Below are 19,846 nucleotides of genomic sequence, written 5' to 3'. Positions count from 1 at the left end.
CTTGCTCATCCAAAACCATACCGCCTCTTTAACATCGAGGACTCGGCTTAGTCCTTGGCGTTTTGTGTCCCCCCCACCCAGCCTCCCCTTGCCAATTAACTATCTCCCAGGTTTAAAAAAAAAAAAAAAGTCTAGATTACACCACCAAGTTTTGGCTAGCTTTCCAGAAAGGGGTTGGGGGAGGAACTTCAATCTTTTAAATCTCCTTTGAAAGAGAATGAGACATAAAGAAGATGCCCACTGGGAATCCCATCACACACTTTTGCAGCTTTTCTCCTCCCCTTTAGAATGTCTCCCAGGCAGAGATTTCCCCTCTCCTTTCAGCACTTCCAGAACCTAAATGAGAATCTGGCTGGTGATGCCCAGCAAATGGTTCCTGACAGAATACCAGGGCCGGGTTAGGAGGGGACTTCCTTCCAGGTCTGTTTTGTCAGGTTGGAGAGACTTCCCAACCTGTGGAAGCCAGGTTCCCAGTCGCTGACACCTAACCACTGGCGTAAGGGAGGGAGGACCCTGGAGGACTGCACCCCAGAATTGTCCCGCTCTCTCCCAAGGACCCCGTGTAGCTTCTGTCTGAGCGCAGGAGGGAGCGGAGTAGGGACCAAGGACAGAAGGAGAGACAGCGCTGACCCTGGATAGCCCCCGGCTTGGCTGGAGGCGTGATGCGGAGGCGACAGAGGCTGAGCGGGGTGCCCACACTGTAACCAGCGCCGGGATGCACTTCCCACTTGCACCCGCGGGCTGCAGTTCCCCGGGCAGCCACCGAACCTCCCAGGCCCCCGCGGACTGGCTGGGGTGGGGGCGGGGGCGGGGCTCATCACGTGGAGAAGCGCGCGGAGGCGGGCGGGGCGGGGGCGCGCGCTCGGCTCTTTAAAGGCGCGCGAGCGGAGCCGGGAGAGGCGGCTCCGCGGCCGCAGGCGCAGGCCCGGGCGGACAAGCGAGACGCGGGGCGCGCCGGCCCGTGGCAGCTCCGAGTCGCAACATGCGCCGGTCGGTCTGGCTGGCGCTGGCCGCGTCGCTCTTGCACGGTAAAGCCGCCAGGGCTCCCAGCCCTCTACTTCTCCTCCGCGGGATCCCGGGCGCATTCCGGCGGCTCCGAGCGCCCCGCGCCGGGGCCAGGTTTGGGGTCTCGCGCGAGGAGGGACGGTGGGTGGCGCTACCGGGGGTGCCCGGGAAGGGCGAGCCCGGTTCGTTTGGGCTGCTTGCTTTAGGCGGCGGGGGTCACAGTCAGGGGGCGTGGGGCGCACCCCCGCTGGCCTTCCCTGAACAGCGCGCCGGGCTCTCCTTTCCCTTAAGTGTCCCTGCAAGGCGAGTTCCAGAGGAAGCTCTACAAGGAGCTGGTCAAGAACTACAACCCTTTGGAGAGGCCCGTGGCCAACGACTCGCAGCCACTCACCGTCTACTTCTCCCTGAGTCTCCTGCAGATCATGGACGTGGTGAGTCCGGCCCGGCCGCAAGGCTGTCCTCTCCCCGCCGTGGGTTCTGAGGGGTCGCGGAAGCATCAGGCGGCCAGGAGGTGTAGTTTGTTTGGGACACGCCAGCTGGCTCAAGGCCAGGAGGGCCAGAAATCTGCCCCTGACCTGAGCCTGCCCGCTGCTCGTGCCTCAGTTTCCCCTCCCACCGAAGGAACCCGGTATAGCATGTTCCACTGCTCCGGCCACCTGTGCGTGGGTACTCCAGCCCTACCCTTCCCTCAGCCTGAAACTCAGGATGAACGTATCCCCATCCTGAGCCAGAATCAGCAAGAATAGGGTCCAAATGGTCACATTGCCGTATCCGTTATGGTGTAAGTGTTAGCATGCTGTCCGTGTCAATTTGGCAATCTTTAGACTTTACTGCTGCCTGTAGTTGTAGCCTCTTTGGGTAGGGGCTTGGCCTTGGGCTTTGCAGCTGGTTAATCTGTCCAGCCAGATGGCCAGCTGTGAGCATTTACATGCCCCCTTTGCCCCAATTCCAATAATGGGCTTTTTTTTTTTTTCCCCCCCCTTCCTGGTGATAGTAGTGCTGGCAGTCCCGCTCTGATGGTGAGCAAGGCTCCGCACTCGAGATACAGTTGTCGGTCAGGCAGCTGCTCCCAGCCCCATGGGGTTCTTTCTTTGTGGACTTATTAGTGCTCACTTTAGTTGACAAATCTAAATAATGTGTGTAAGTTTTTTTTTTTGCCTTTTCTTTTGCTCAAAGACAGTTTTGAATGTTCAGAGTTCATAACATATCCTTCATACAATACAAAATATTTTACAAAAGTGTTTGATTCATTATAAATGGGTTTCTGTGTCTAATTTGTACAAAGTATTAGACTCTGTTCTGGGGTACAGGGACGATGGTGTTCAGGGGGAGAGAAGACTGTGGTGGGAAAGAGGTGTTCAGATAGCCTCAGTTACACATAGAAAGTGCTACGATCCACCAGAGGGGTGCAGATAAGTGGTGTAAGAAGACAGGTGATATTTCATATTCATACAAATAAAGAGGACCCACGTTACCACACTGATGCACGTTACATCACTTAACGTAGCTAGAATTGCCGTGATGAATGGCTTCGTGTTCCATAATATACCTGTGTTAAATGTGCACTTCCTCCAACAGACAGAACTATCCTTAAAATATTCAGTGATTATGTGACGACATAGATGACTTATCAGGAGGGATGTAGACAAGTGCCGTCTGGAGGTTACCAAAGAACAAAAATCACTGTTTACGGAGCTTGGATTTCAGGAGAGGGGAAAGGATGTAGATTTGGAGTTAGGGGAAGAGAGGCTGAAAAAGAAGCTCTAGGATTGAATGAAGCCAGGTCAGAGAAATGCCAGTGTGGAGGCTTTGGGAGCTCCACAAGGCTCTGCCTGTTTGGGGGGAGGGAGTAGTTTATTTAAGAGCAGCTTCTCTGTTACTTCAAGAGGTACTTGGGGGCCTCTGTGGGTTCTGGCTCTCACAGTTTCTGAATGGTTGCTCTTTGGTAAGTTTTGTAAGTGTCCTGAATCTGTATTTTCCTGTTAGTGAAAGAGACAGGATAACATTTCATTGGTCACTGTGATGAGCTAAAGATGTGAAGGCAACTTTGAGAGATCGCAAAGCTAGCACACGACTATGGTCTTTTTCATCAAAACACACCAAACCAAACAACACTCTCCACCCCACCCTCTGCACCTGGCAGAGGACCTGTCAGCTAAGCTAACACACTTCACAAGTGGTGCATGGTAGGCTGAGAAGGTGAAAGGTGCCCTCCCCCACCCCACTTGCTCAGGATTGGCTCCAGCTAGCCAGATGGCCTCACCATGGCTATGTGCCACAGCTGCTTCTCTGGAGTGGTCCTCGTGCTGGCTGGATGGCATGTGAGGGTACAAGGCTTGCTTAGCCAAGGAGCAGGAACAGTGAGCACGCAGAGCAGTCCTCCTAAGGCTGTGGCAGTCTCTTTGGGAGAGAAAATCACTCCCTGTGCAGCTGCAAGCTTCTTTCTGGGTGCTTTTATCTCTTTAGGAGATCCTTAAGGAATCAACTTAAATGAAGGATTCGAAGGTCTTATGAGAAATTTAAATGTCAGCTAGGGTTACATGATGTGACAAAGAAATAATAAAACACAAGCTTGTGTCAAGTTAGGAAATTTTAAAAACTATCAAAAAACTGAGGACTGGGACGCCTAGGTGGCTCAGTGGGTTAAGCTTCTGCCTTCGGCTCGGGTCATGATCTCAGAGTCCTGGGATCCAGCCCCGCATCAGGCTCTCTGCTCAGCGGGGAGCCTGCTTCCTCCTCTCTCTCTGCCTGCCTCTCTGCCTACTTGTGATCTCCGTCTGTCAAATAAATAAAACAAAAACAAAAACAAAAAAACCAACCAACCAAACAAAAAGAACTTGAGGACTGAGTATCATCATCATTCCAGTGTTGGAGAAACCTGAAGATAGCCATGAGCAGCCTGAGGTCATGGGAAGGTGGGAGGAAAAAAGCCTTGGTCTCTCCCTGGCCATCCAGCTATGAACCCATTGAGTTTCCCCAGGCAGGCAGTGCTGCAAGCTCATGGTGTGGCCTTGAACAAATTACTTTACCTCTCTAAGCCCTGTTTCTTCATGTGTAAAATAGGATAGTAATACCCACTTCAAGGGTTTCAAGAGGATTAAGTAAGAAAAAATGGTTGACATTCACTGGTAATTCACTGAAGGTTTGCTTGATCTTAATTACGTAGCTACTCAACTCAGAGGTTGGGAAGTTGATGCCTAGAAAGGTATGGTCACTTGCCCAAAGTTGCTCATTGGTTAGCGGCAGGGTTGCAAGGAAAACCCACATCTGACTTTAAAGTGCTTTGCCCCTTACCTCCTTTGGAGTGGGTAACTTTCTTTTACAGAGGAGTTACCTTAATTTATTTGCATGGGCTGAACTGAAGCTGATTGAGTGCAACTACTCTGAGATCCTAGGTGGAAAGGAAGTCTCTATATCAGAAATAATGAAATATGCAAACATTTGTAATCCATTCGGACTTGGCTCTGCCTGGTTTTGAAGCAGAGCCAGGGCGCTCCAGCTGGAATCTTAACACCCTGGGCAGAGATACAGTGGCTCTCATAAGGGATTCATGTGATAGTCTTGACCAGCGTGAGATTCTCTTTATAAATTTTGTAATAGGGGTCATTTACTTACTCTGACTGGGCTGTTCTAGACATCATTACCCCACCCTCCAAGTGTTCTTATTGTTCCCCTTTTTGCCAGCAGAGATTTCCTGGCTCGAGTGACAGGGAAATGGCATATGATGTTGCATATTTTATTTTCATGAAAGATCATTTCTATTTCACCAATTTATTCCACACATATTTACTGAGCTTGTTTTGTGAACTTTGCTAGTTCTGGGGATTCATAAATGAATAAAGAATGGTTTCTACTTTTAAAACTCACAGTCAGGCTAAGGAGACTGACGTGTGGATCCAAGATTACCACATGTGTAATTTAACATACATGCCTGTACAAAGTGCTACAAATACACATAGAAAACATTTATTTCCAGCGAGGGTGGCTGGAAATAAATAATAAATAAATAAATAAAGCGGAGGTAGTCAGATTTCTAAAATTGAGTAGGAATTTGCCAGTTGGAGAAAGTAGGAATGACTCTCCAGGTGATGAGGGCAGGATGAGAAGAGTTTGCTGGAGGACAGGACAACTTCAGCAAGGTAGGTTCTAAGAAACACTGGCTCTCAGTTATTCGTGGCTACAGGTTTTACCGCAAGACTTCTTAGAATATTGAGTGTTCTTGTGTTTATTGAGAATTTCTAAAAGAGGGGTATAGTATTGACCAAAGTAATTTTTCTTTACAGACTTTTCTGGTAAGAATTAGTTTCTAGAAATGCACTTTACAAAATGCAGGATAGGATTATTTTTTGGGAGGATATGTGCATTGAGTTCAGAGACAGGAGGGGAACAGAGCGTGAGGTGTCTTGAGTGTTTCTGCAGAGTTGTGGTTTTGCCCTGGCCTGGGTATCTCTGAGAGCATGAGGAGGCAGTGTGCCAGGGGATTTGTGAGGCTGAAAGATCAGCTTGCCATAGCAAATTTTCCTAGAAATGGGAACAATCCAAACCGTGATACTGGTATTAAATCCAGCAAGTATACATTATAGGTTAGAATGAAAAAAAAAAAAAAGATGCATACATTTTAAGGAGAAAGCATATATTTTCAAAGGGATTGTTTTACCTGCTGTGGTCTGTTCTAGCTATCTAACAGGACGCTTGGTGAACTGTTAGGTGGAGAGTGGGAAGGTGTGGTGTATTTTTAAGCAGTGGGGGGATGTAACTAGATCTGTGTTTATTTAGATAGAGGATGCTGAGGGCAGTATGTGTGTGGGATAGATTGGAGAGGAGGAGAAGTGTAGACAAGGGATGAAGAGGTCGAAACTTCCCACATGGTGGGAAAGTGAGAAGTGGACAGAATCCAGAGACACTTTGGATATCCAACCTATGATATGTAACTGTTTATATAAACTTCATGTAGCTACATAGATGAATTTGTTATGTAAAAGTGTCTAACTTATTCCTAAATGCATACTCTGACTCATGGCATTTATTAATTTAGTTTGTGGGCTTGTAACTGGGCTGGGAATGAGATGATACACAAGAAATCATTTTGAAGTGATACAAATGCAGGGTTCTAAACTGCCAGCAGTTTCCATAATATTTCTCCTTTATTCCTGCCATGTAGTCATTCACCTGTACGCATACATCTTAAGGCCATTCTAGATGTTGATTTGCATACAATAAATGTGCACAGTTATGAAACCATGTCCAGAAGGCAAGGCATTTAAAATGAGTAATGTGAATCAACACATAATTATATGCAATGTAAAACACATAATTATGGACGAATGATTTTTTTGGTATTATATGGATTCTACTTTTAGATTCATCCTTTTAGAAGCTTTAATCACAAGACAATAGAGCTAAGTGGTCCCGCATTTGGGGTTTGCTACAAATGACGGCAGGTATGTTTGTGGAGCCCAGTGTTATAAGGGCTTGTGTGTTATCTGACATCCCCATGGCAATGCTTTGCTTTTGTCAGACCTATGATTTTGCATCTACTGGCCACTGTTTAAAATGCTACAACTCTCACTTAATAGTATCCAATATTAGCTGTAAAAATTGTTCATGTTGAACACCTTCTGTGCAGAAAGCCCAAGGTACAGGTAAGTATCCTAATGATGTTTTTATACGTGGTATTTCTTAAAACTATAAATGTAATATATATATATATATATATTTGTGTGTGTGTGTGCAAGAAATGAAATTTTTAAAAAATAGGAGAAATCATCACCCAAATCACCATCACTCAAGATATTCTGGTGTATTTCATGCTCTCTTTTCTCTGTGTTTATAGACTATATACAGAAGTATTTAAAAATTAAAATTGTATAACCCCATTACCACACTTTAAACAATATTAGCAGGCATTAATTTTAAAGTGATACAAATATGCCAAGTAGTAAACAAATACAGATTTTAAATTAAAATTGAATTATTTTTCCACTATCATGTATTTCTCACCATCAGTGCATGTTCAGTCTCTGTCCCTCTTTTTATTTTAGAAATCATTTAAAAAGCATGTATTGAAATGATTCACGATGTTACTTTTAAGTTACATGAAATGATTCACGATGTTGTTTCTAAGCCTGGTTACCTTTTCATTTTGTGCCAGTGCATGTAGAAAATTGCAGAGATAATTTGAAGGTCTTAAGGATACTATCTTCTTCCAATTTTTGTTTGTTTCTGACCAACAATATCCAGGTCATGACATCAGCAAGCACAGATTGCTTCAATCCAGTTAGTCGTTGAGAAGATGGGGAGCTGGTCTTCCATTCCTGTAAAGGCTGATCCTCTTTTGATTTTTGATTATACATACTATGATGTAAATATAGAGAATTTACTAGAGTCTTCCCTGAGCTCCTGTTTTTTCCCCCTAGCTCTCACATTCATCAAGATCTGCTTAATTTTTTGGCCCCTTAGACATTGTTTTAGGAATCATCAAGGGGTTGTTGAAAAGTGGTCCCAAAACCTGTTATCTTCTCAGGTCTTTCCTCCCCTCCTGGATCTTGGCTCCGCAATTCTTCATTGCCCTGTTAAGTTCTCTGGTGTTTTTATACACATGATTGCTGCATTTTCTATCCTCTTTAATTGTTCTCACTGGAGGGTTTGTGAGAACCACTTAGTTCATCATTGCTGGGAGCAGAACTGAAATTCTAAATTAAAACTTGTTTACAATGCACCTTTGTAATTGATCCAGATTTACTATGCTAGAAATTTTATCCCTCTCAAACCTCTTTATGGCTTTGGGACATAAACAAATATACAAAATGCTTTAGCTTTATAGACTGAGGATTAAGGGTGCTTTTACTGAAGGTATCTTTCTTGTAAATGTTGCTTTTCTGGTCTACCACTGAAGGTATTCCCCAAAGGGTTCAGTTTTCTCAGAGCCCCTGATTCATCCCTGACATGCTGTTAAAGGAAGAGAAATAGTCTTGTTATGGAGGGATGCCAACGAAAATCTCTGTCCTTTTATTGATTTATTAGGATTAGGTAGTGTTTTACTCCTCAGAGGAGAAGAGAGTCATTTAGAACCTTCTAATAGCAGTTCCCATGGTATTTATTTTAGTGATTTACTTATTGACAGTCAACATCAGCTATAAAACATTTTAGCAAAAAACAAAAAATACAACCCCCCAACCAAACTATTGTAAAAGTGTGTCTATGTAGATATTTATGTGTCTATAAATACACACACACACACACACACACACACACACACGTCTTATCTCTCCTTGTTGGATATTTTCTTGTTGAATATTTATTTTGATATCTCAAAATAAGATATCACATAATATGCTTAAGTTTCCATGGAGAAAAGCTGGAAGTTACAGCAAAAGCTGAGGAATCACAGCCCTCAGAATGCCAAAATAATTGGCTGAAACTAACAAGATTAAATAAGGAATTGTATAAAATCCTGTACTATGGGTTAAAAGCCACTGAGGGAGAATGGGTTGTGGGAAGGTCTTCGATGTGGGCCTGACTCCAGTCTCCAACTCAGGTAGTAGATAAAGGAGCTGACCTCTGTGACAGGTGGAAGCTGACAGGGAGGGAATTGTAACTGTCATGGTTAACAAATGCCACCTGTAAGATGATTCTCAAAGTGGGGAATTTACTCTTGGATCACTGTCTGTAAAGATTTTTGTCTTGGGCAAAAAGAGGTAGTGTCTTTATTGGAGGGAAAAGGCATATTACTAAAGCAAGAAAAATCTGTTTGGGGCGCCTGGGTGTCTCAGTGGGTTGCAGCTTCTGCCTTCAGCTCTGGTCATGATCCCGGGGTCCTGGGATTGAGCCCCGCATCGGGCTCTCTGCTTGGTGGGAGCCTGCCTTCTCCTCTCTCTCTGCCTGCCTCTCTGCCTACTTGTGCTGTCTGTCCAATTAATAAATTAAAAAAATTTTTAAAAATCTGTTTAATTTCCACTGGAAAACCATTAGCATGATGTTGAGCACCAGGGTTTAATTTTGCCCTTCTCTGGGGATGTATACAGGTGGGATAACACAAGCACACAGTGTGTACTCTTTTGGGTCTGGTTACTTTTGCTTACTTTTATTTTTGAGGGTGACATTCAAGTTGTTGCCTATCGTTGTAGTGTATTCATCTTTATTGTATGAATGTAACATTTATTATTCTATTGATGGGTAATTAGGTGCCAGCTTTTGTCTATTATGAAGACCTCTGTCATAAATATTCTTATTTTACATGTCTTTTGAGGCACGTGTGAATGCATTTCTGTCTGTCACATATGTATATATATATGGGTGTGTGCTCTAAGTCATAAGGTGGCAATACCTTTAAGTTTTCTAAGTGAAGCCAAATGAAATGATTTCAGAATGATTCTAAACCAATTAACATTCTCACCAGGAGTATATGAAAACTCATTATTGTTCTACATACTCACCAACCCTTGGTATTTTCAGTGCTTTTAATTCACCATTCTGGTGGGTAGGGAGTGATACTTCTTTATGATTTCAATTAGCAGATCCACTGATTACCAGAGGAGTCAAGGGCTATTTCATTTCTTAATTTTCAAGTTGATTCTTTTCTTTCTTTCTTTTCTTTTTTTAAAAGATTTTATTTATTTATTTGTCAGAGAGAGAGAGGGAGAGAGAGAGAGAGAGAGAGAGAGAACAGGCAGGCAGAGGCAGAGAGAGAAGCAGTCTCCCTGCCGAGAAAGGAGCCTGATGTGGGACTCGATTCCAGGACACCGGGATCATGACCTGAGCCAAAAGCAGCTGTTTAACCGACTGAGCCACCCAGGCATCCCTATTTTCTTTCTTTTTTTTTTTTTTAGTTTTGTTTTATTTTTTCAGTTTCTGAGATTCATTGCTTATGCACCACACCCAGTGCTCCATGCAATACTTGCCCTCCTTAATACCCACCACCAGGCTCACCCAACTCCCCATCCCCCTCCCCTCCAAAACCCCTCAGTTTGTTTCTCAGAGTCCACAGTCTCTCATGGCTCGTCTCCCTCTCCGATTTCCCCCAACTCACTTCTCCTCTCCATCTCCCCATGTCCTCTGTGTTATTCCTTATGCTCCACAAGTAAGTGAAATCATATGATAACTGATTCTCTCTGCTTGACTTATTTCACTCAGCATAGTCTCTTCCAGTCCCATCCATGTTGATACAAAAGTTGGGGTATTCATCCTTTTTGATGGAGGCATAATACTCCATTGTATATATGGACCACATCATCTTTATCCATTTGTCTGCTGAAGGGCATCTTGGCTCTTTCCACAGTTTGGCAGATTTTTTTTTAAGATTTTATTTATTCATTTGACAGAGATCACAAGTAGGCAGAAAGGCAGGCAGAGAGAGAGGGGGAAGCAGGCTCCCTGCTAAGCAGAGAGCGCGATGCAGGACTTGATCCCTGAGACCATGACCCGAGCCAAAGGCAGAGGCTTAACCTACTGAGCCACCCAGGTGCCCCAGGCAATTACTTTCTTTTGAGAAGTGTCTGTTCATGTCTCTTGCCTATTTTTTCTTGGCTTATTTGTTTAGTTTTTCCTTAATGATTTATATGAATTTTTCTATATCATGGACATGAGCCCTTAGGCACTTGCAAAAAATGTTTTTGCAAATATTCTCTCAGATTCTTTGGCTTGTCTTTTTGCTTTTTTGAGCTTTGCTTTTTCTGTCTTTTGTAAATCTTTAATTGAAGTATAATATGCTTCTAGAAAGATGGTGTCTTTCGATGCACAGCAATTCTTCATTTTAATGTGACCCACCTCATAAAACCTTTTTTTCTATGTTTAATGCTTACTGTGTCTTATTTAAAAACTCCTTCCCTTTCTCAACCTCATGAAGATATTTTCCTTTAGAGGCTTTCTGTTGTTGTTTTACCTTTCATATTTTATGTACCATCCACCTCAAGTTGATTTTTAGTTTAGTATAATTTAAAGGTGATCACTTTTAAGTGGCTTTATGGAAATCTTGACTGATGATTAATGTAAAGGGGTGTTAGTGTAATTGCTATGTGATCGTTGAACTATATCACACTTGGACATTTTATTGTGTTGGCCTACTGTGTTGGCCCCCGGATAGATATTTCAGTTATTTAATGTGTGTATACTATGCAGAAAATGTATAGGCTATGACATTTTTTAATACTTAAGAATGTCAGTGTGACACACAACATTTACAGAGCCAACAATAAGGATTTATGAGAAGCCCTAGTCATATCCCATTTTTCACATTGCCATCCATTCCCCTGAGACCTTCAGCAGTTTCTGTTTCTGACTATGATTCCTGATTCAATACTCATTTATTATTCCTTGATTGATCAGCTTTATCCGTTTGCTATTGACTTCTTGTTATGATGAGATATGAACTTGATTCACTCAGAGCTCTCCCTATCTGCTCTCATACTACTGTTGTCACTTCCACTGATCACTTTTATACCTCCAAAAAACAGTCTTAAGACTGTCATTTCTGTTAACCATAATTTGGTTTCCTAGTGTGTAAGCACTAGAGTGCTGTCCCAACTTTTTTGTTGTTGTTTTTTTAAACCACCTCTATCTTCATGTTGGTAGCATTTACATTCTCTTCTTTAGCCACATGTAATTTATCTGTAATTTGATTCTATTGTATCTTGATATTTTTTTTAAAGCTGCCTTCACAATTTTGTGACAATGTAAACTATACTCTCTGCAAAGCCATTTTTTCTGAGCCTATAATTCTTTCTGTTTGAATGTTTCTGTTGTCATCTATCCTGGTGTCAAGTTTAGATGTTCTCCTTTTTTATACTCTTCACAAATCTTATCATTCTTTTCTTTTTCCAAGTCTTTAGTTATGCTGTTTATTCCCTCTGTTCATGATAGAGTTGACTTCCTTTCTCAGAGGAAATTAGTTGAGGGTTATCATTCATTTCTTTATTTTTTAAATTCATTTGTTTCAAACTGAATAATATTATTTCTCCTAAGATAATTTTTCCTTTTTCTTTGAATTTGCTCATTTATTTGTTTTTCTGTTTATTTTTATGATTTGTTTGGCAAGCTTTCCTAAAATGTCTTCTGATTCTTAGATTTCTCTTCGTATTTTAAAATTAAGGGAGAGAAACATTGGTGAAAGTGTTGTATTCGAGGGTAGAATTTAGTGTCAGCAGTGGTTTTAGGGCTTGGGTAAGGACTGTTACCTTTCTTTGAAGACACTAAATGCCAAAGCGCTGGATGCTTTGTCTCAGTGTCGTCTCCTGTCACCTTAGCTTCTTCTGTATAGAAGCGATCAGTGCTACCCACTACAAATACAATGTCAGCTACAGGTGTAATTTTAGGTTTTCTAGTGGCCATACTTAAAAAATAAAAAGATATAGGTATAATTCATTTTAATAAGATATTTTATTTAACAAAATATACCTAGTTATTAAAATTTCAACACATAGCCAATGTAGAAACATTGTTACTGAGATAGTTTACATTTTGGAGGGAGGGGAGAGCTAAGGCTTTAGAAATCCAGAGTGTGCGTTACACTCATAGCCCATCTCAGCACTGGTCACATATCAAGGACTCTGTAACCATATTTTGCTGGTAGCTACCGTATTAGACGACACAGTTCTAATCAATCTTTTTTTTTTTTTTTGCGTTTTGACTCCGTAGAGTAAGGAGAAACCCTGGCTGTGATGGTTATCCTCAGAAGGGAGTTGACACTCTATTCCTACGCTCTCTGTCACTTCACCCGTGTTAGCTCCCCTTCGTCCTCCCTGTGTCCTTCATTTTACTTCTGAACTCAATGAGGTTTCAGGTTCCATGGGGCATACCTGCTCCTCTCACCTGGCAGCCCCCTCATCAGTATTTAGCACAGGGCTTCCTTCACTCTACATTTGCAGATACTAAGCCTCCCTGTATGTGCTCTCTCTGTATGTAATGTATTGAAATATCTTGCCTTTTTGTGATCCCATTCCCATTCTCTTTGTTTTGAGGCGTTTATACGATTTCACTCCTTTATTTTAATTCTAGTGGTCATAGAGGGAAAGGGGAAATAAATAGGTATCTTTAAGTTGACCTCTTCAATTAGAAACATACATGGTGTATGATCATGTCCTTCAGGTGGCCTTTTGTGACCTATTGAATATACGCTTAAAAGGTACTGTCTAAAAAATACAATTAAAAGTTATAATTCCCTGCTCCTTGGCAAGAGCTTTGACTTTAAAAGAATGAGATAATAAGCATTTTCTCACACTTCCTACATATACAATTTATTTAAATGTAAATAAATGTTTTCTTTTAAAATAGTCACTGTAGAAAATGATGCATTTACTCTAAAAACACTACTAACTTATTGAACACTTTTGGACTCCTATTAGGTTTAAAGCACTATTATTTGAAAATTTTCAGCAGGGATATTTTTTATTTTCAGGATGAGGTTATTATGGATGACTGGTAATACCTCAAAGTAGGGTCTTGCGATGAAGGTCGGTGCTCTTAAATGAGATGGGGCTGGATTTTCTGTTTTTATCTTTCTTTTGGATACTTATAATCTGATACTGAAGAAAAATCAAAATAAAGTTCCCCAAAGTGTCCTAAGCAACATAAAACCTTCCTATACTATTTTCAAAGAGAGCCTGTAATGAGGTAATCAACTTTTTAGTATGTAAGCTTGAAAAAGCTTTAGTTTATATTCATAGCTTATATATTAAATGAAGTGTTTTATGGGTTTTAAAAATTAATTGGCCGAGGCTTCTTTTTTTTTTTAAAGTTTTTATTTAAACTCCAGTTAGTTAACATACAGTGTAATATTACTTTCAGAGGTGTACTATATGCTGTATCAACACTTCCATACAACACCCCTTGCTTATCATAAGTGCCCTCTTTAATCCCTACTTCACGCATCCCCCACCCACCTCCCCTCTTGTAACCATCAGTCTGTTGTCTGTAGATAAGAGTCTGTTTCTTAGTTTGCCTCTCCTTTTCCCTTTGCTCATATGTTTTGTTTTTCAAATTCCACGTATGAGTGAAATCATATGGTATATGTCTTTTTCTGACTTATTTTACTTAGCATAATACTCTCTAGCTTCATCCATGTCATTGCAAATGGCAACATTTTATTCTTTTTTATGGCTCAGTATTATTTCATTGTGTGTATATATACACACACATATATAATACAATATGTACATATGAAGTATATATGTGTGTATATATATATATATATATATGCCACTTTTCTTTATTCATTCATCATTTGATGGACACTGGCTGTTTCCATGATATGGTTATTATAGATAATGCTGCTGTAATCATTGGGATGTATTTATCCCTTTGGATTAGTACGTTTGTATTCCTTAGGTAAACACCTAGTAGTGCAATTGCTGGATCATAGGGTATTTCTAGTTTTAACTTTTTGTGGAACCTCTCTTTTTTCCAGAGTGGCTGAACCAGCTTGCATTCCCACCAACAGTGTAAGAATGTTCCCCTTTCTCCACATCCTCGCCAACTTCTGTTGGTTCTTGTATTTGTGAGTTTAGCCATTCGGACAGGTCTAAGTTTGTATCTCGTTGTAGTCTTTGATTTGCATTTCTCTAATGATGAATGATATTGATGATCTTTTCATGTGTCTGTTAGCCATCTGTATGTCTTCTTTGGCAAAATGTCTGTTCATGTCTTCTGCTTATTTCTTAACTGGATTATTTGTTTATTGGGTGTTGAGTGCAATAAGTACTTTATAGATTTTGGATACTAACTGTTTATCAGATATGTCATTTGCAGATATCTTCTCCCATTCCATAGGTTGCCTTTCAGTTTTGTTGATTGTTTCCTTTGCTGTGTAGAGACTTTTTCTTTTGATGAGGTCCTAATAGCAAAAATAATAATTTTTGCTTTTGTTTCCCTTGTCTCAGGAGACATATCTACCTAAGAAGTTGCTATGCCTAATGTCCAAGAGGTTACTGCCTGTGTTCTCCTCTGGGATTTTGATGGTTTCTTGTCTCACATTAAGGTCTCTCATCCATATTTAATCCATTTTTGTGTATGGTGTAAGAAAGTGGTCCAGGTTCATTCATTTGCATGTAGCTGTCCAGTTTTCCCAGCACCATTTGTTGAAGAGACTTTTTTCCATTTGCTGTTCTTTCCTGCTTTTTCTTTTTTTTAAAGATTTATTTATTTATTTGAGAGAGAGAGGAAGAGAGAGCTAAAGGGAGGGGAAGAGGGAAAGGAGGTAGAAACTCTAAGCAGACTCTGCACTGAGCATGGAATATAGCATAGGGCTCGATCTCATGACCATGAGATCACTACCTGAGCCAAAACCATGAGTCAGAGATTTCACTGACCACATCACCTATATGTCCCTATTCTTTCCTGCTTTGTTGAAGATTAATTGACTATGTAATTGTAGGTTCATTTCTGGTTTTCTGTTCTGTTCCATTGATATATGTGTCTATTTTTATGCATTGGCCAAAGCTTCTAAAAATACTTAAAAAAACACACTTAAAAACTTCTTTACAAGGTTTGCTCTTTAAAACCAAAAGTGCTACTTTTAGATTTTTCATTAATATTATAGCTATTCTCAGCAAATTGTTACTGAATCGTTTAGGCCAATATTTTATATTTGCCTAAAATATCTATAGATTGAGGATCAATAAAATTCCAATGGATGAAAACAAAATAATAATAGGAATGTTGATTAAAATTGGGCAGATCACATAAAATCTTGATATTCGCAAACATTCATACATTTCTGGTTAATTTTCTCAGGTACATCCCTGAGACAGCTGGAAGTCAGGAGATGCTCTCTCTCTCTCTCTCTCTCTCTATATATATATATATATATATATATACACACATATATACATACATATAAATAAATAAATATATATATATGTATATATGTATATATACATATATATATATATATATATATAGTTTTTTTAAGTTAGGCGAAGAGTAGGCAGTGTAGGTAATTAAAGCAGGAGACGTTCTCTAAATATGGCTTTGAGGCTTTCCTGTTCTTTATGTTAGTAGTTGTGTATCTTATTGCTCTGGAGTGAGCAAACTGCATCAGAGGCTTTTTCCCCAAAGTCATTAGGCCAGGGAGTGGTGACTTAGGGTCCCGGGAATGAGAGAGACATTTAATGCAGCTCTCTGTAAGCTGGAGTTGAGCTGGAAGATGGTCCACAGCCACAGGGAATTTCTCCTTAGTTTATTTCCCTCAGCAGGAGTCAGGCCAGTTGGATCCCTCATCTTATTCCTGTGTATGGAGCAATTAATGGAATGGTCATGGCCCGAACAATCCTTTGTCAGTAACCTTCGGGTGTGTATTAAAACAGCAGTGTACAGATGGCACCTTCATTGTCTTTGACAGGGAAAATTATGGGCAGTGGATTAAATTAAAAGCTGAAAGGGAATATTCATGACAGGAAATTTGTTTCCTTTCCAGTGGTGGTTTGCATCAGCAGGGAGCAGCTGGTCACTGATGTCTCATCACAAACCATCTTTCCACTGGCTTCCTGCATTTTTCCAAATATCACTTTAAAGGCACACCAAATTAGAGAGAAATTCTTACAAAGTGCTTGAGACTTGATCTCAAAGGAAATGAATAGCAAGATGGGATACATGTTGTAGTTTTGGGTAGATTGGAAAGATTGCACTGATTTCAGAAATTGGCTTTTTGAAGGAAAATGAGTCTCCTTCTGATGTTATCTCTGTATCTGTCAGGAAATCTGGAAAGGACTGTGGGTGTGACCTGAGGTGGGTGGAATTCAGTGCCTGGCTCCCCTACTAATAGGTAGCTTTGATGGTTTAACTCTGGGTGTATATCTCAATGTCTGAATTTGAGAAGAACCTTAAAATGTCATCATCTGTATGTATATAACTTTAAGGTTTTCAAACACTGTCATACACCTTATTTTTGTTTCTTCAGTGGTCACGTGAACAATGTATTCTCTTCTCGTGTAGGCAGAGAAGCTTTGGGACTTGAACCCAGGTTCGTTTGGAGATTTTTTTTTAAAATATACAGTATTCAAGATATTTAAATAGGTGACCAATGAGATTTTATTACCATTTTGAATTATTTTGGGGGTATTTGATATGTCTATTTCATTACAGCTATTGTTTCTGTTGCTCAAATTGTCAGGTTGACGCCTTTGTCTTTTTGGTGCAGTTTCTGTGACCATGGGTATTTTCTGTTTCTAGCACAAAATAAAATGAAATGTTCTAGACTTATCGTATATCTCCCTCTCCAGACCTGAATCCCCGTTTATCAAGAAACTTGTCAGTGGGGAATTGTGTTTGGAAATCACTGATTGACAGACAGGAGGTAGTAGAATGATTTCTGACTGGAGTCTACTCCCTATCTCAGAAAGAGATAACTGAACCAATGGGAAGTAAGAATAATAAAAAATGATTTTTTTAAAAAGCTTCTAGAGTTCAAGGAAGACAGGAGAGCCGATGAAAGAGTCACACTGAATACTTCAATTTCAACACACCAAGTATGAGAAAAGAAAATCTTTAATTCATTCAGAATAGATGAAAATAATTTGCCAGAGGATGAGTGCCAGAATGACATCTGTCACCTTGGATTTGAGAAGACAGTGGACTATAGCGTCAAAGCTCAGATGACACACTGATTATTATCTCCCAGCTCTCTGCAGAGATAAGTAGAAAAGTTTTTAAGTATCAAGGATTCAATGTTTACCACCCACAAACTATCTGAAAGGATTGGTAAGAAGTGCATTCCAGTTATGCAAACACAAAAGCAAAAAACCCGAACCCTAACCAAATCCTTATAAGTGGGGTATAAGGAATGCAAGTAGTCAGAGACCAGAAAAAATTCCCATTAAGCCTCAAGTGTCAGGCAAGAACGATCCCTGAGATGTTCATAGCAATCTGTCACCCAGAGCTCTCCTGTTCTCCCCCACCCCCATATAGATAGATAGATAGATAGATATAGATATAGATATCCATATATATATAGATAGATATAGATATAGATATAGATATAGATATATGAAATAACCTGGGTGGCTCAGTTGGTTAGGCAACTGCCTTCGGCTCAGGTCATGATCCTGGAGTTCCAGGATCCAGTCCCACATGGGACTCCCTTCTTGGCAGGGAGTCTGCTTCTCCAGCTGACCTCTCTCCTCTCATGCTCTCTCTCTCTCATTCTCTCTCTGTCTCAAATAAATAAAATCTTTAAAAAATTTTTAAATAACCTCCTTAAGAAAATTATAAAATTTTCAAACCTTGAAGGGGAAAAATGAAGCAAAGAAATTTGAGTATTCCAGTAATATCCAGAAATGCTTTTAACAAACACAGCAAAATGCTGTAGGGAAAACAGCGACACATTTTGATGAAAGAAACAAGGCCAGTCTTACCCATAATCCCATAATCATTACCGTGAAATGGGTAGATAACCCTATTTAAAAATGGGAACCCCAGATTCATTTTTAAAAGTTTCACCTATATGCTACTTTCAAATTAATTTAAAATTAATCGACTTGTGCTACTTTAAAATTAAAAATACTCAGGTAAAAAGAAACAGATCTAAATAAATATTAGATGGGGAAAAAGCTACACCAGGGGGTTGTTAACAGTAGACTCACTATTGTATCTTCCTCTCTTGCAGGCTCACTGGGATGATTAATTTAATATGTCCGCTAGACCGGACTAAGGGATGCTCAGATAGCTGGTAGAACATTATTTCTCAGGGTGTCTGTGAGGGTGCTTCCGGAAGAGAGTAGCATTTGAATTTATAGATTGAGTAAAGAAGATCACTTCCACCGATGCTGTGGGCATCAGCCAATCACTGAGGGTCCTAATGGAACAAAACAGCAGAGGAAGTGTGAAATTCATTTTCTCTATCTGAACTGAGACCTCCATCGTCTGCCCATGGACATCCGTGCTCCTGGCTTTCTAACTTTACAGTTCTGAAAAGATTTACACCATTGGCTCCCCAGTTCTTGGACTTTTGGACTCAGACTGAATTACGCTGCCAGATTTCCTCGTTCTCTGGCTTGCAGATGGCAGATCATGGGACTTTTTGGCCTTTGTAATTGTGGGAACCAATTCCTGTAATACATTTTCCCTCCCTCCCTCCCTCTCTTTCTTTCTTCCTTTCTTCTTTTCCTTCCTTCTTCTTTCTTTTTAGGGGAACCCTGGCTAATGCATTCATCAAGGAAAACCAGGTGCAACTGGCATGGGTGGGAGGGTGGCTTCACTACGGTGTGAAGGCATTGATGCAGATATCAAAGTCCAGTGGGAGGACAAAGCATGCATGTCAAGGGGTGATGGCAGAGCTGCATATCCTGAGGAGCCCTGTGGGCCTCAAGGGGTCTGGATGCTCACTCTGGATTGCAAGTTCAGAGGGATAACAGCAGTAGCCGATGCCGGTGCCTGGCTCTCCATTTAGTCCTTGCTGTCCCCCTGTCCGATGTACTGCTATTCACCTTATTTTGTTGATTGAATGCCAGAGTTGGTGTGAGTTCAGGGGAGTTGTAAAAGTGGGATCACGAGGCACTGATAACTGCATATGACTTACAGACTTTTGGGAGCTCCTCAGGTGGCTGCATCAGGAGTCATGCTGTGTGGACTGCACTTACTGCATCCTCCACCCAGCCCAGACCAGAAGCTGGGTTGAGGCCAGAGAGAAGGGAGGAGACTCATCCAGGCACTTGCCCTGCTTGCAAAGACAGCCTGAGATGGCTCAAAGCCTAGTTCAAATGACATTTCTGTAGCGATTTCCTGGTCCCCTCTAGTCAGAATCAATCTTTTTCTGTTTGGTGATATCAAGACACTTTGCTTACTTATAAGTTGCTGCTGGGAAGACTCAGAGAGATACACAAGGTTTGAGATCATAAGAAGAGAGTTTAAAACT

At 41.0% G+C, this 19,846-nt stretch overlaps 1 protein-coding gene across 1 annotated transcript in view; it reads left to right on the top strand.

Annotated features, from left to right (window-relative positions):
- Nucleotides 1-982: 982 nt before the first annotated feature.
- LOC111152691 (cholinergic receptor nicotinic alpha 7 subunit) overlaps nucleotides 983-19,846 on the top strand; it is a 110,753-nt gene continuing 91,889 nt past the window's right edge. The window contains 4 exon segments of the mRNA XM_022511263.1: nucleotides 983-1,048; nucleotides 1,051-1,096; nucleotides 1,099-1,119; nucleotides 1,297-1,436. Coding sequence (XP_022366971.1) covers nucleotides 983-1,048; nucleotides 1,051-1,096; nucleotides 1,099-1,119; nucleotides 1,297-1,436 — 273 coding nt within the window.

Source organism: Enhydra lutris, unplaced genomic scaffold (assembly GCF_002288905.1).
Source record: "Enhydra lutris kenyoni isolate GAN:26980312 unplaced genomic scaffold, ASM228890v2 scaffoldscaffold29, whole genome shotgun sequence".
Taxonomy (NCBI): Eukaryota; Metazoa; Chordata; class Mammalia; order Carnivora; family Mustelidae; genus Enhydra; species Enhydra lutris.
This window is presented reverse-complemented; position numbering and strand designations above follow the sequence as displayed.